The 13,158-nt window shown below is 37.8% G+C and overlaps 1 protein-coding gene across 3 annotated transcripts in view; it reads left to right on the forward strand.

Annotated features, from left to right (window-relative positions):
• Positions 1 to 13,158, forward strand: part of LOC116287024 (uncharacterized) — a 32,723-nt gene that overhangs the window by 17,633 nt on the left and 1,932 nt on the right. Inside the window, exons 2-8 of one of the 3 annotated variants that reach the window (XM_089034742.1) lie at positions 2,557 to 3,097; positions 3,403 to 3,474; positions 7,591 to 7,659; positions 9,228 to 9,500; positions 9,895 to 10,239; positions 10,780 to 11,087; positions 12,080 to 12,344. In XM_089034742.1, the coding sequence (XP_088890868.1) occupies positions 2,671 to 3,097; positions 3,403 to 3,474; positions 7,591 to 7,659; positions 9,228 to 9,500; positions 9,895 to 10,239; positions 10,780 to 11,087; positions 12,080 to 12,344 (1,759 nt within the window). In that variant the 5' untranslated portion in view covers positions 2,557 to 2,670. Of the gene's footprint in view, positions 1 to 2,250; positions 3,098 to 3,402; positions 3,475 to 7,590; positions 7,660 to 9,227; positions 9,501 to 9,894; positions 10,240 to 10,779; positions 11,088 to 12,079; positions 12,394 to 13,158 lie in introns of those variants that run through there. The other 2 variants (XM_031693634.2, XM_031693633.2) reach the window with 2 other exon arrangements.

Below are 13,158 nucleotides of genomic sequence, written 5' to 3' on the forward strand. Positions count from 1 at the left end.
AGTAGTTACTGATGGTTTGACCTCTTGTAAATTCATATCATGCACGTTCCCGAACCATTCATTATTTTAATGACAAGTCCTAACCGGTAGAAAAGCTAAACGATATGTTCTAGGTAATTATGATGCTCATGATGATATGACCTTCGACTTGGATTCGCAAGACAATAAGTATGAGCACAATAGGAACTGTGCTTGTATACATGACTATAGTTATGATGATGATGAAGATGATAAAGATAATGATGATATTGAGAATGATATTGAGAATGATGATATTGAGGAAGAAGAGGATGATGATGATATTGAGGATGACGATATGGAGGATGATGAAGATGATGATGATATTGAGGATGAGGATGATGAAGATGATGATGATATTGAGGATGAGGATGATGATAATGATGATATTGAGAATGATGATATTGAGGAAGAAGAGGATGATGAGGATATTGAGAATGACGATATTGAGGATGAAGATGGTGATGATGATGATAAACTTATAATTAAGTTTTCAATCAACAAATCAATAATGTTAGCAACATTGCATTGATGATTACCATATTTAGTCAAATCCAACCAGTTGCTGTCCACGCCTTTCGATAACCTTCGATATTATTAGTTTTCTCCATAATGGTATTCACGATAAGAGGCTTATTAATAATGCAATCATTAACTCATTATAAATTTTAGTTTAGTGACAATATAATATAGTGCTATCTTGGTAGGTGTGAAAATACTTCTATTCTGTTAGGGGGGAAAATGTTATTCGCACTTTTACACCCGTCAATATTCAGATTCAACAGTTTTGCGTAACAAAATATTTGTGCTAAGTATAAAGTCATATGCTGTATTACTTTATATGCCGGTAGGAAGTAATCATGATTTCCTATTTGTATGTAAGAGATACCATATTAAAGAATTATTCCCCGATGTATCCTTATTTAGGAACAGCATTTTGTTCGCAAGTCACAAGCCAACTATCTTTTTATTGTCCACGCGCTCAGTTTTCCATATTTGGTCTTTAATGCTGTAATACTCAGCAAAGCTTCCTGTTGTTCCGTCGATGCTTAACTGGTGGCGCGCTAACCTCGCTTCGTGATTGGTCCATTTGGGTTCACATGATGCGATAGTAGCGACCTTATGTCATTTGCAAGGTGTGACTTTAGCCGTGTCTACCACTCCTTCGAGTCACAAGACAGATACATCAGTTGTGCATTTCCTGTAAATCTAAACTAAAATACACTCGAGCTTGAACGAGGGTCAACTAGGCTGTTAAAGAGGCCAACATTTCAACATTATTTTTTTAATTGCTTTTCATTTGTTGTTATCGGGGTCATTGTTGTTTTTGCTGCAACGCTGCTATTCACGAAATTGTCGTCCATTATGAAGTCTACTGCCTATCTCGCTCCTTTAGTTGTTATGGAACTTTTTTTCGTTTTCCTATGCCTTTCAAACTTAAATTTGATTATTGTTTTAATTGAAAGCGATGAAAAAAAAGTCATCCCATTCTCTCAACACTTTATTCACTTTTCACAACTCCCGTTTGAAAGTAATTGTTTCGGCACGACTCGTTTGTCAAACTCCCTTCCGACCTCATTTCTTCTTCTTCACATGATATTTAGCCCCTGGATAACTGAGAGTTACGTGCATTAATGTGTCGTCCGCTGCGCTCGTCCGTAAAATTCAAGCTGTGAGCCGCTCATCCATATATCATTGTTAGCTAGCAACGATTCGCTAGATAAATTACTCCATCCCCATGATCCATCCTACATTTAATAAGTTAAGGATTTTGTTTGTGTAATTGATTTCGTTCTTTGTATCCTTTACATTTATCGAGTGCTCCTCGACAATTCGGCGCCGCTTCGTGAAGATGTTTATCTTGAAAAACAAATCGCGCTTTTTCACCGAAGCAAAAGGAAGTGTGGTTTTTGACTTCCGGTTAAATCCTTGTAATGGTCTGTATGAAGGCTTAGACTATTGTTGTCGAATAAACACGGGAAAAAAGTTTCTCTGAAATGGAGAAGATTAGCATAATTCATGAGTATCTGAATTAATTCAGTAAATAAGCTGAAGTGTCCAGTGGACTTTCATTTTGAATTCCATCGTCCTATCGCTTCTTCATAGCACTCCCCAAGTGTCAACTGTGGTTTCCTGTAAGTTCATAAGCTAGGCGTGGGAGAAATTAAAAACTACGATAGTCCTTTGCTAAACCCTGTTGTTCAACTTGACCAAAATGAGATCTCAGCGTTAGTTCCAGCCCTCCACGGCACATGACAGTATATTTGACATCCCTATATGTCAAATAGTGTGCTATGATTGGTGGATCGGTGACAGTTAGTCTAGAACTAATGTGTGTAGTGACAGTCCGTAAGAAGTAAACATACTGCGTCGATTACACATAGAAAAAAAAGTTCGCATGTAGTGCACGGATCGAAATGGTTCAGAATTAGGACAGCTTCTGAGCGCGTAACAGTTAGCGCGATGGTGCTTAGCGCTGATCATACCCCCACTGCCGACTATTTCGAAATGGCTAATCCCGGTGTTTTTGATCAACAGGATGAGATCCATTCGTTCATTGAAGCTCTGCTTCCCCATGTTAAGGCCTTTGCTTATACCTGGTTTAATTTGCAAGCAAGAAAGCGAAAGCATTACAAGAAACACGAAGTTCGAATGACACCGGCTGAGGAAAAGAGATGTAAAGAGGAATTGGATGCTGAAGCTCCTGAAATTAAAACTAAATGGGCCTCTAGGTTACTTGGTAAACTAAGAAAAGATATAAATGATGAGTGTAGAGAAGAGTTTGTCACTGCGATCGCCGGAGCGAAGCCCGGCTCGAGCTGTCGTTGTGTCATTTCAAAACATGACCAGAAAGGCAAAATGCGTCGAATCGATTGCCTTCGCCAGGCAGACAAAGTCTGGAGGTTGGACTTAGTAATGGTGATTTTATTCCGGGGAATTCCTTTAGAGAGTACTGATGGTGAACGGCTTGGAAAATCCGAATATTGCCATCATCCAGGGTTGTGTGTTTTACCAAACCACATCACAGTCACAGTCAGGGAACTGGATTTGTATCTTACCAATTTTATGTGCACAAGAGGTAGGTATTTCCACTTAATTTATCTAATATACTAAGCCAGCTGTCGTTTTAAGAACTTGATAAAGCACGATAAATTAAGTAAGTTGTAATAGAATTTTCCAAGTTGTTTATCTAAGCCACTTTACCTGCTCATAACACTAATCAACAAGTTGAAGATGGGGTTTCTGTTTAAAAATTTATTGCTATGCTGCGTTTAAGTTCTCATTTGAGTCCAGTTGCACACTTATTTGATGGCTATACTGTCTGGTAACATTTGCTTACCCAGATAATTAACCATCTTGTTCTTTTTTTCGTAATTTTCGCAGAGCATAAAGAAGATTCCGACACTCGGAGTGGCCACGGTTCGCCCGCAGACCAGCAAGCTCGAATACAAAAACGTAAGCATCAATATTTAATGTATACTTCATTGTAGCTTATTCTAGCTGGTTTTTACTTTGTTTATAAGCTTTAAAAGAAATTTAAACTTGATAATTTACGCGGATCCTGTCACTTCGCTTGGCTACCTCGTTTCGTGTTGTTGTTTTGACACAGACACGTGCACTCATTTGAACAGAATTAACTCACTCATTATGCTTTTGTTCCGATATTCCTGGCGCGTTTAGCGACTTATAGCCAGCTTTAGCCCTCTAAAATCCCAAAATGAACAACTTTTGAAATTCCTCTTACCAAATATCCGAAACCTTACGAGAAAACCTTGGTTTTGCAAAGTTTTGTGCGAGTTTTTGTGTGTGTTTAGGCAGTTGACGATGAGTATGTGAGCTCGTGTCGTCGACCCTTTCGAGGTCCTGCGACATAACAACTAGTTACTCTTCTTATGGACGGTCTAGGGGGCGATAAACGAGATAAAACTTTTATTTCGTCTCAGACAGATTGATACATGACAAAATTCATCAACTGGCATTGCAACAATAAACTAAGTAGTTCCCTATCACATTAACGCAAATATTTTTTTGCGTTTTCTCTTGAATATCATTCTTGAGTCAATCAATCTTGATGGATTAAACTAGCTGTTGAACAATGGCGTATGTATTCTGCGTGACGAACAGCCCTCTTAAGCACTATGATATAATCCAGTGAAGATAAAGTTATGGCCGCTTAGTGAAGCTCCATCTTGGCTGTAAATGCCCATCGAGGCTATAGTAACTATGGGTTGTTATGAAACTTTGGTCAAGCACTCAGGCTATTATAATGTTTTAATAACGCGTATTATTATCATAATACCTCATTTAGATGTTCGTAAATTATGCTTTTTTTTTATCGAGGACAACGTGGTTTGTGTGACAAATTCTAGCAAATAGTTTCACGTACTTATTAAAATCTTTGTAAAATTCGGCCGGAAAATAATCAATTTGCGTTGCTTTTCACTTCATAAATCGATTAGCCTCAAAGGAATAATGAATGTGTTTAGATACAATAGTTTAATATTCAGCGAAGCTCGAATATTCGCTTCAATTAAATTCTAGAATTATTCTCGTTTTGACTTTGACACACTGTTTTTGTCAGATGTCTCCTGTTGCGAAAAAAATTCTTGTGCACTTGGTCATCGTATTATAGTCGATCCAAGAGGTAGAAATGAAAACTAGCGAAAGAATATTTCTGCAGAAATAGGGTATTAGGACAGGAAAGCGTGGACACTGAGTGAATGCGCTGCAGAACACGACTTAGGATAGAATTACACTCCTCAACTACGAGATATAACGAAAAACTGTTCCACAGATAGGTGAAAAACTAGATTTAAAAAGTCCAACGTGCTTGCACTCTTATTTAATCATTTTCTGAATGATACCATGTAGAAGGGTTACAAGGAAGCAGAATGATTATGTTTTATTAGGTATGTTTAACGTGACTTGGGTATATGATATCTTTATTATTCTGGGGGATAATAATTTCCCCCTGAAGTCATGTTTGAGTGTCCTTAAGGGTCATGACATTCACTGACGTTGTATGGTTTTCTGCGTTGATAGGCATAGAAGCACAGCAAGTTGAGAGCATTAATCTCCTGCATAATCTCCTCTTTATACTTCCCAAGAAAGTAGATCTTATTGCCTTTGTACATGGAAAAGCTTATAAGAGCTTAAATGGGTATTAAATCATGTGTTTTTCCAGTGAAATAAGTTGGTGATTGACATCCAGGACAATTGTATCATTTGTGAAGTTGTTGCTCTTGTTTGTCTATTCCTCAACCCTCTTATTACAGATTCTATTGTTCTCGTACATACATGACTAGGCCTGTCAGTGGTCAGTTCAACAATAGCTATCAGTCTTCATCACCAATCACAATAGCTATTGTTCTAGTTCAGTCTTGCTTATCTTGCTCGATCATAGTAGTATGTCTTGTTAAACCTTTTGTACAAACATGTACATGTATTTTCTCAAATTTCCCAATATGGTGCAGCAAAACACACCAGGCAACTCTATTTTCTATTCTATTCCAATTCTATTCCAATTCTATTAAAAGAATAATGGTATACATATTTAGGAAATGATAATTTTACAAAGGAAATAGTGTTTAGTTGTGCCTGTAGTATATCAGTTTCATTGAGTATGTCTGAAGGTGTTGATAGAAGCACTAATATTACCATGAAGAGCTGTCATAAACAATGAAGAACAGATTGTTTAGGATGCCCCAGGGCCTGTTTATGCTAACAGAATTTCCTGTGCTCATGATTTAACTGCTCAATTTTGTGGTTTCGACAAGTAAATGAGGTTTTGTAAAACACCACAAACCCTGGAAGTTGTTTGACTTCTCTTAGCAGGTCATCCTCTCCTCATTGTTATAAAGCTTGTTATTTATAGATAAATAAAAAAAGAACATTGATATCAACACAGTATAAAGCTATGTTTAGTAATATGCTGATCCTTTTTAACCCTGACTAATACAGCTACTACAGACTTGTGTTTTCCAGATGTTACTCAATCACTAGAAATGCCTCTTTACTATAATGTGCTGAACAAGCTCAGTCATATTTCATGTAGCTTGGGTAAGGGTAAGGGTCGAGGTTTGATTGAAGGTATACCTTTTATTCATATAATGATATGGACTTGTAAGATAATTTATCTGTTTATGTCACTAGCTACATATAATAGTATGTTCCTTTTGATGGATAAATAGATTGTTCTCATAGAGATATGACAAACTATGCTTCCATTCTGTCTGCACAAATATCCTTATTAAGAGCACAATGCTGTTTAAACAATGGTATCTCTGTTTTAATCTTATTATAAGCAGTTAGTCGCAGGAAAAGCATGGAGACTAGAAACTAACCCTGTCATGAACTATCTTCACTTTGAAACCATAACTATTAAAATAAGACAAAACAACTGCTATCTACTGCAGTTTTGCCTTTTTCATATAGTATATGTTAGTATACAAAGGTGGATCCACTACTCTGGAAGAGGGACAGAAAAATTTAGCTTTAGGAAGCTTTCATTTATTAGTGCATGGGGGAGGCGGGGGTCATCAAAATTGTAGTGGGTGTTATATTATTTTAAGAAGGTGGCTAGGGGGGTTATCACAATTGAGGGGGTTGAGAACTGTTGCAGGGATTATGGAAAAGAGAGGGGGTTATGCAATGGTTACCTCTACCATGGAGGGGGGGGGGGGTGGGTTATGTTTGTAAAGCTTTCCATGTGCTTTTGCCAACCCCCCCTTTCCTCCCCAATGTAACAATGAATTTAAGCCCCCTTAGACAAATCTCACCACTCACTATGCAAAACAAAACCAGAGGAGGGCCTGGGACATGCTCACAGCAAAATTCTTGGGTTATCCTTCACGAATTTGCAAGATATGATCCTATTGGAGGGCACATGTGTAGAACAATAGAAAACAATGACCTTTCCATAACCCCGCCCCTAAACCTAACCAATCACAGGGGACGTTGCCTAAAACATTTGGTTTCCAGAAATGGTATTTCTTGCGTTCTAAGGATATTTTGGACAAAAAAAGAAAACTACAAAATTCATGGATCATAATATAGCTACATTAGACCTGTGGAAACCAGAAAGAAGGCTACAAATTCACTTCACAAAACAAAAGAAATGCATTTCTTAAACTTTACCATATGGAAAACTAGGGATGCATCAAAAGGACAACAATTGCAAATATTGTTTTTTTCATGTTTATTAATAGCACTTGAATTTAATGAATTGAATGACACGTCCTCATTCATGCTTATTAATTTCTTTAACCTTTCAAAACATTTAGTGTTTTTTGTTTGATAAGCTGGGTCATGTTGCTTAATGTGTGCCAGCTAGAGTTTCCCTTCATTTGTCCTACAAAACTAGCTATACAAGTGTTATCTTAGATAATCAACTTTTTTGATGGACACTTGCTTACTGGGCATTCAAGATTGAATCCAGCATCTTTTAAACATGTCTATGGAGGAGCATTTTTTGGGGGGGAGGGGAGGGGGGATAACATGGTGGTAGGGGAAGGGACCAGATGATGCTTACTACAAGGAAAATCCTTCTAATATGTTTTTTTTCTTTTCCAGTATCAAGGGAGAATAACCTTGTCCTTTCTGGTGTTTTTACAGTTCCAGAGCTGTACAAGTGTTCAAAAAGTGAGTAGGGAATTCTGCAGGTTACAAATGATATTGCTACTATATTTCTACTCTCCTATTAATATTTCTCATCTTTCTGATCTATTGTTTCTCCCATCTATTGTAATATTTTATTCAAACATTACTCACTTATAAGCATAGTTGGCCTGTTTTGCAAACCATTGTTATTTCCATTTTTACTCCATCTGCTGTTGCCCTCATGTATTTGGCACATACCGGTATATAGCCTTGTTTCCTGTCCCTGCTGTGGTAGCCACTTCCCAATACTTTAGTCATTGCTCAACCAAACATTCCATCTTTGAATTATATTCCTTTTCTTATAAGAAAGTCTCAACATTTGTTAGTTACTTTTTAGTTCCATGAAGTGGGCTTGCTCTTTAGGCATCAGCTCAACAATAGTGTTGTTAAATCAATATCAAATTAGTGATATAAGCAGGGAAGCCATTGCTAGTCTATCCTACAGTTTTTAGATCATAATCACATCGCAGTTTTGTCTTCAGCCAAACACTTTGTTATTCATCTCCATTTGGTTACCCCTTCCTACCCCTGCTGTGGCCACACCCTCTAACCCACCCCCTCATATGTCACCCCTAGCATGCAAGGTGTCCTAATAAACAATCTAGGGAACTCAAACTCAGTTTTGATGCACACTATGGAATGGTTAAGTATTTCTCGCAAGTGTTACTTAATATCTTTAGATAATTCCCATGATTTTGAAATGAAAGTTATCCTAAGTATGTGGTTTGACACAAGGTCATCAAAGCTAAAACCAAAGAATGTCTTTAAGGTTTAGTATAGCGTTCTAAGTAAGAGAGCATAACCACTCAACTAACCAACTGACCTCAGCATAACAAGCCAGCTTTGTGGACAAAATAAAGTTAGGCTTTGGAGTATATTTATACATAGCATACACCTCTTTCGTAACTATGAGATTTTAAAATGTGGTAACTAGATCTGGTTTCATTAAATCAGCCTACATCTTGTGAAAAAGCACTCATAAATCAATGAATCTAGAAAATCTGAATGGCATAGCAGCAAAACTCCCTAAGATATTGGAGATCAAAGCTAGAGAGTTTTCTGAGATCCAGTTATGCAGGAATGTATCAGAATAGCAAGAGTCAAACCAGAAGCTTTATTGCACATGCTATTTCATCATCAGTCACTTATAAGCCACAACAGACTTGATCTTTGATCATTCTTTAGAATTCTTTACAATTTTTACAATTTTACAATTCTTTACAAGCACCTTTATCATGACCATTGGGAGATGTTACATACACCCCTCACAAAATTGGATTACCAGATTAAAGTCTTTAAACTAGTAAATCAATTTGAACTTCAGAATATTTAGTTTCATAGGAAAGCTAGAATCTTTGCCTGAAAATCTTCATATGTTGTTTATTAGTCATAGTTATTTAGCATCAATAATTGTGCCAGGAGAGTGTCAATATTTTTAAAAAAGCCTTATTAGAGTGTCGGTATTCTAGGGCCTATTTCTGCATGGCAGGGCTGTGTGCAGGTTCCTTTCCAATCTGTGACTTATTAGTTGGTATCTTTGTTATTTTTAGCTCCTATCAATTATGGTGGTTCTAATCAAGGTCTGGTATTATCTGGCTTTGAAAGCCCACCCTACATGCCAGACACAAGCCTTGAGCAGCGATTCCCACAAGCTTTGAACATCCATCAAAGGTCAGACCCTTTTGAGATGCGCTACAGAAAGAAAAGCAGAACACTCAGTTCAATTTCTTCGGTTGATGAAGACTTGGGGGATGAAGAATATGTGCATTCACCCTCTGGTTTCTCGCCACAGACAAGTGGTTGGCCGAATGAAATGGATGGAAGTAAGTCATAGATTCTATTGGTTCAAATTTGCTGCACATGAGTTCATACCAGCGTTTGATTTTTATGTATGCTGACTCATTCTGCAGGGTAAATAAAGTTATTATTATTATTATGGCAGTACAATACTGTCTTGTGGATGCCCAGACCTAAGCTTTAAGGTAGTTGAGTGGAACTAACCAACTACCAAGCAGACTAAGACCTAAAAACTCCTAAGAATAAAGTTTACTTATAATAATAATTATTATAATAATTCAGGAATTGAAGAAAAAAACAACAACGAAAGGTTAAAAACATCATCATCATCATCATCATTATTATTATTGTTATTATTATTATTATCATTAAATTTAGGAAACTTGTATGTATTGTATTCTTATAACCTTCTTGTTGTAGGTGTGGTTCAATCTCCAGTTATGCCCTTCCCAGTAAAGATTAAACCAGAGCAGAACTGTGGCACCTATGAAATGATTGGCCAACAGTCGAATATTCAGTGTTGTGGTATGAATGAACCACAATCTCCATCAATGAACAGCTACAACACACAACAGCAGCAGCAGCAGCAGCAGCAACAGCAACAAGGTCAGCAAAGACCCCTGATATCACCTGATTTTAACAATAACATGAGTGATGCTTATTTACAAGCAATGACTGGACAGAAGAATCTTGGCCCTATGGGGAACATGCATACACAAGCACAGGCCTTCCAGTTCAGAATTCCAGGACCAATGCCAACTGTTGGTGAGTTTGAAATACACTATATCATAACACAAACTAGAGTAGAGTTTCCACTAATTTCTTACTTTCTTCATCAAAACTCTCTTTGGGCATTTTGGATGAGAATAGAAAATAAATGATGTCAGTGTCATTTCTCATGTATCACCTTTTGGACCATTTGTTTTCAGTATTTAAAAAACTCATAAATAATTCATGAAGGAAACACAATAGAAATCATGACCATGAAGGTGATTTTATATTTGATATAGATTCATCTTCATTGGCATAAACTTTAACTTGGATTTTCTCTATCAAACTTGGTTCATTTTGTAAAGAATTCAGTACAATATGAAAACATACATCATGAGTTTTTTAAGCCGTTCAATAAACTCGCAGATCGTGTTTTATCAGGTCTAAAAGCACTCAGCTACGCATCGTGTTTTTAAATCCTGATAAAACACTCCTGCGTGTTTATTAAACACTACTCAGTGTCGTCAGAGAATGGTCCTTGTATAATAGTTTGTTCCAGTTACATCATACTGAGGTAATCCATTATCATTTTAGGTTCTGCTCCTAGCCGCACTGGACAATTAGCCACAGAATATATTCAGTACTTGGACAGACCTCGTTCTAGTTCTGTACCAACCCCTCGTCAGATGGGTATGGGACCTTCTGCTGTCATACCACCCTCTTCACTAAGTAGGGCACAGAGCCACGGCAGTTCTGTCAATGCAAGTGTTAGTTCAAATAATATGGGAAGCACAGACCAAGTAGTGTCATCGGCAACGAGACAGTCACCAGTACCATCAAGCCCTTCAAGTAGAAGTCCAACTTCTGGTATTACACTAAAAACTACTTTACAAATAATACAGGTATGCTGTATATTTAAGTATACTCATAGTGCTAGATATGCCTTTTGTATTCAGTACCTATGTATTCATATGCTGGCCCCAAAGGGTTTCTAATACCTGGGCCCAGTTGTTCAAAGCCCGATTAGTGCTAATCCTGGGTTAACTCTTAATAAGACCTATAGAGTTAATCCTGGATTAGCGCTAATCCAGCTTTGAACAACCCGGCCCTGGGGTACAGAGGTACATAAGGAGTGGTAAAAAGAAATGTGTTAAATGCTTTTCTCCTGCTCTCATGGTGCACTTATCTTTAAACCTTTAATATCTTTAAAACTCAAGAAGCAAGGCAAGGGAAAAAACAACACATCAAAAATAACTTGATTTAAACTAACCACTAACCCTCAGCACTGGAATACAAACGATTTATTAATATGCCACCCTTACTACTCACTGGGTAGCTTCTCACTGCTGTGCTTGTATTTCGATGCCTGGTTCATATTGGATCATACATGAGTCGAGTTTGTTTGATGTGTTGTTTTCTTCCGTTTTCTTCACATTTGGGAAGCACTGGTGGCGTGCGCTGCTAATGCACCGCCTCTCACCAATGCGGCCCGAGTTTGAGTCCTGCCGATCTCGATGTCGTATGTGAGTAGAGTTGTTTGTTGGTTCTCTCCTGTGCTTCGAGGGTTTTCCTCCGGGTTCTCCGGTTTTCCTCCCTCCTCAAAAATCAACTTCTAAATTGTAATTCGATCTTTGGGCTTTCACTTAATTTGGAGCCTTGCTCTGTTGTGATTGTCTCACGCTGTGATACAACAGCGAAAAGCTTTGTAGACAAGGGTTTTTCAACAGTTTTCCTTCTTCATAAAAATCAATGTGACTTGAATGTTTCATGTCGTAAATATAACATGTAGTGGTAGTGCGTGTGGAGCGAACTTCGCGGAAGAGCCCTGTATGGGGAATGATGATTGTAAAATATATACGTTTATCACTAAGCTTTCAAATCCTTGATTGTATAGGCTGCTGTCAGCAACTCCCAAACATGTGCTCCTACGCTAAACAACCAGTCACAAGCGTATTCATATGGCAACTATAACAGCAATCAAGTGTCACCAGCATCTATGAGTCCAAACATACCGATGGGAATGGCACAAAGGTTCCGTCTACCTACACCACCACCACATTTATCAGGTAGCAACCCCACAGATGATGACGCAGGGGATCAGTACCAACAGATTGTACAGACTTTGAATGGCATGACATCTGATGTTACTATGCTAGAAAGTAAGACTACATTGTAGTTAAACCTGCTTGCCTTGTTCAGTTATCCCAGGTAATATGCAAGACGTCTGTCTAGCATCAGTACTGTAGATTACTGTTGACCCTCATCATTGATTTCTAGGATGTACCCCTTTCCTTTGGCCGGCAAAGTATTTATTGGGTTGTAACCACATGCCCCAAAATCCCTTGAGATATAAATAACAGACGCCATGTTGGTTGATATAACAAGAAAAGCTAATTAGAAGTGCTTTATTATCGTCAACCAACATGCCGGCTATGATGTAGACTAGGGAGGTGAGCACGGGAGCTAGGGGTGCTTGGCTAAGCACCACAGCGCACTGATTGGTCAGTTTGATTGTGCACCAAATGCTTGAAGATATATCTAGCTAAAAACTAGTGTGAGCTGCGTTGGTGTTTTTAATGAAACGCAATGATAAAAAGGTAAATTATACACCGTGAAAAGATGAAAAAAACTTACTGACGTTTCGGACGCTAGTCCTTCCAGCTCTTTTACTCGGACGAAGGACTAGCGTCCGAAACGTCAGTAAGTTTTTTCATCTTTTCACGGTGTATAATACCTATAATATACCTTTTTATCATTACCAAATGCTTGGAGGGTGGAGAACAGAACTAACTCCAAAACGCTCACGGCAAACATGAACCGAGATGCTGTGCTGTCATGGCAACCAAATTGTCGTACTTCAAATTTTTGACATTTTAAAAGTTCGTTTGTAAGTCAATTTTGATAGACAGCTTGTGAACACGTTTTTCTTGTTCACGTAATATCGCATATTACCAACAATTTTTGAATATTGTC

The sequence above is a fragment of the Actinia tenebrosa genome, unplaced genomic scaffold (genome assembly GCF_029948245.1).
Source record: "Actinia tenebrosa isolate PJP-AT-01 unplaced genomic scaffold, QUT_ActTen_1.0 PGA_scaffold0__85_contigs__length_37466705, whole genome shotgun sequence".
Lineage (NCBI taxonomy): Eukaryota > Metazoa > Cnidaria > Anthozoa > Actiniaria > Actiniidae > Actinia > Actinia tenebrosa.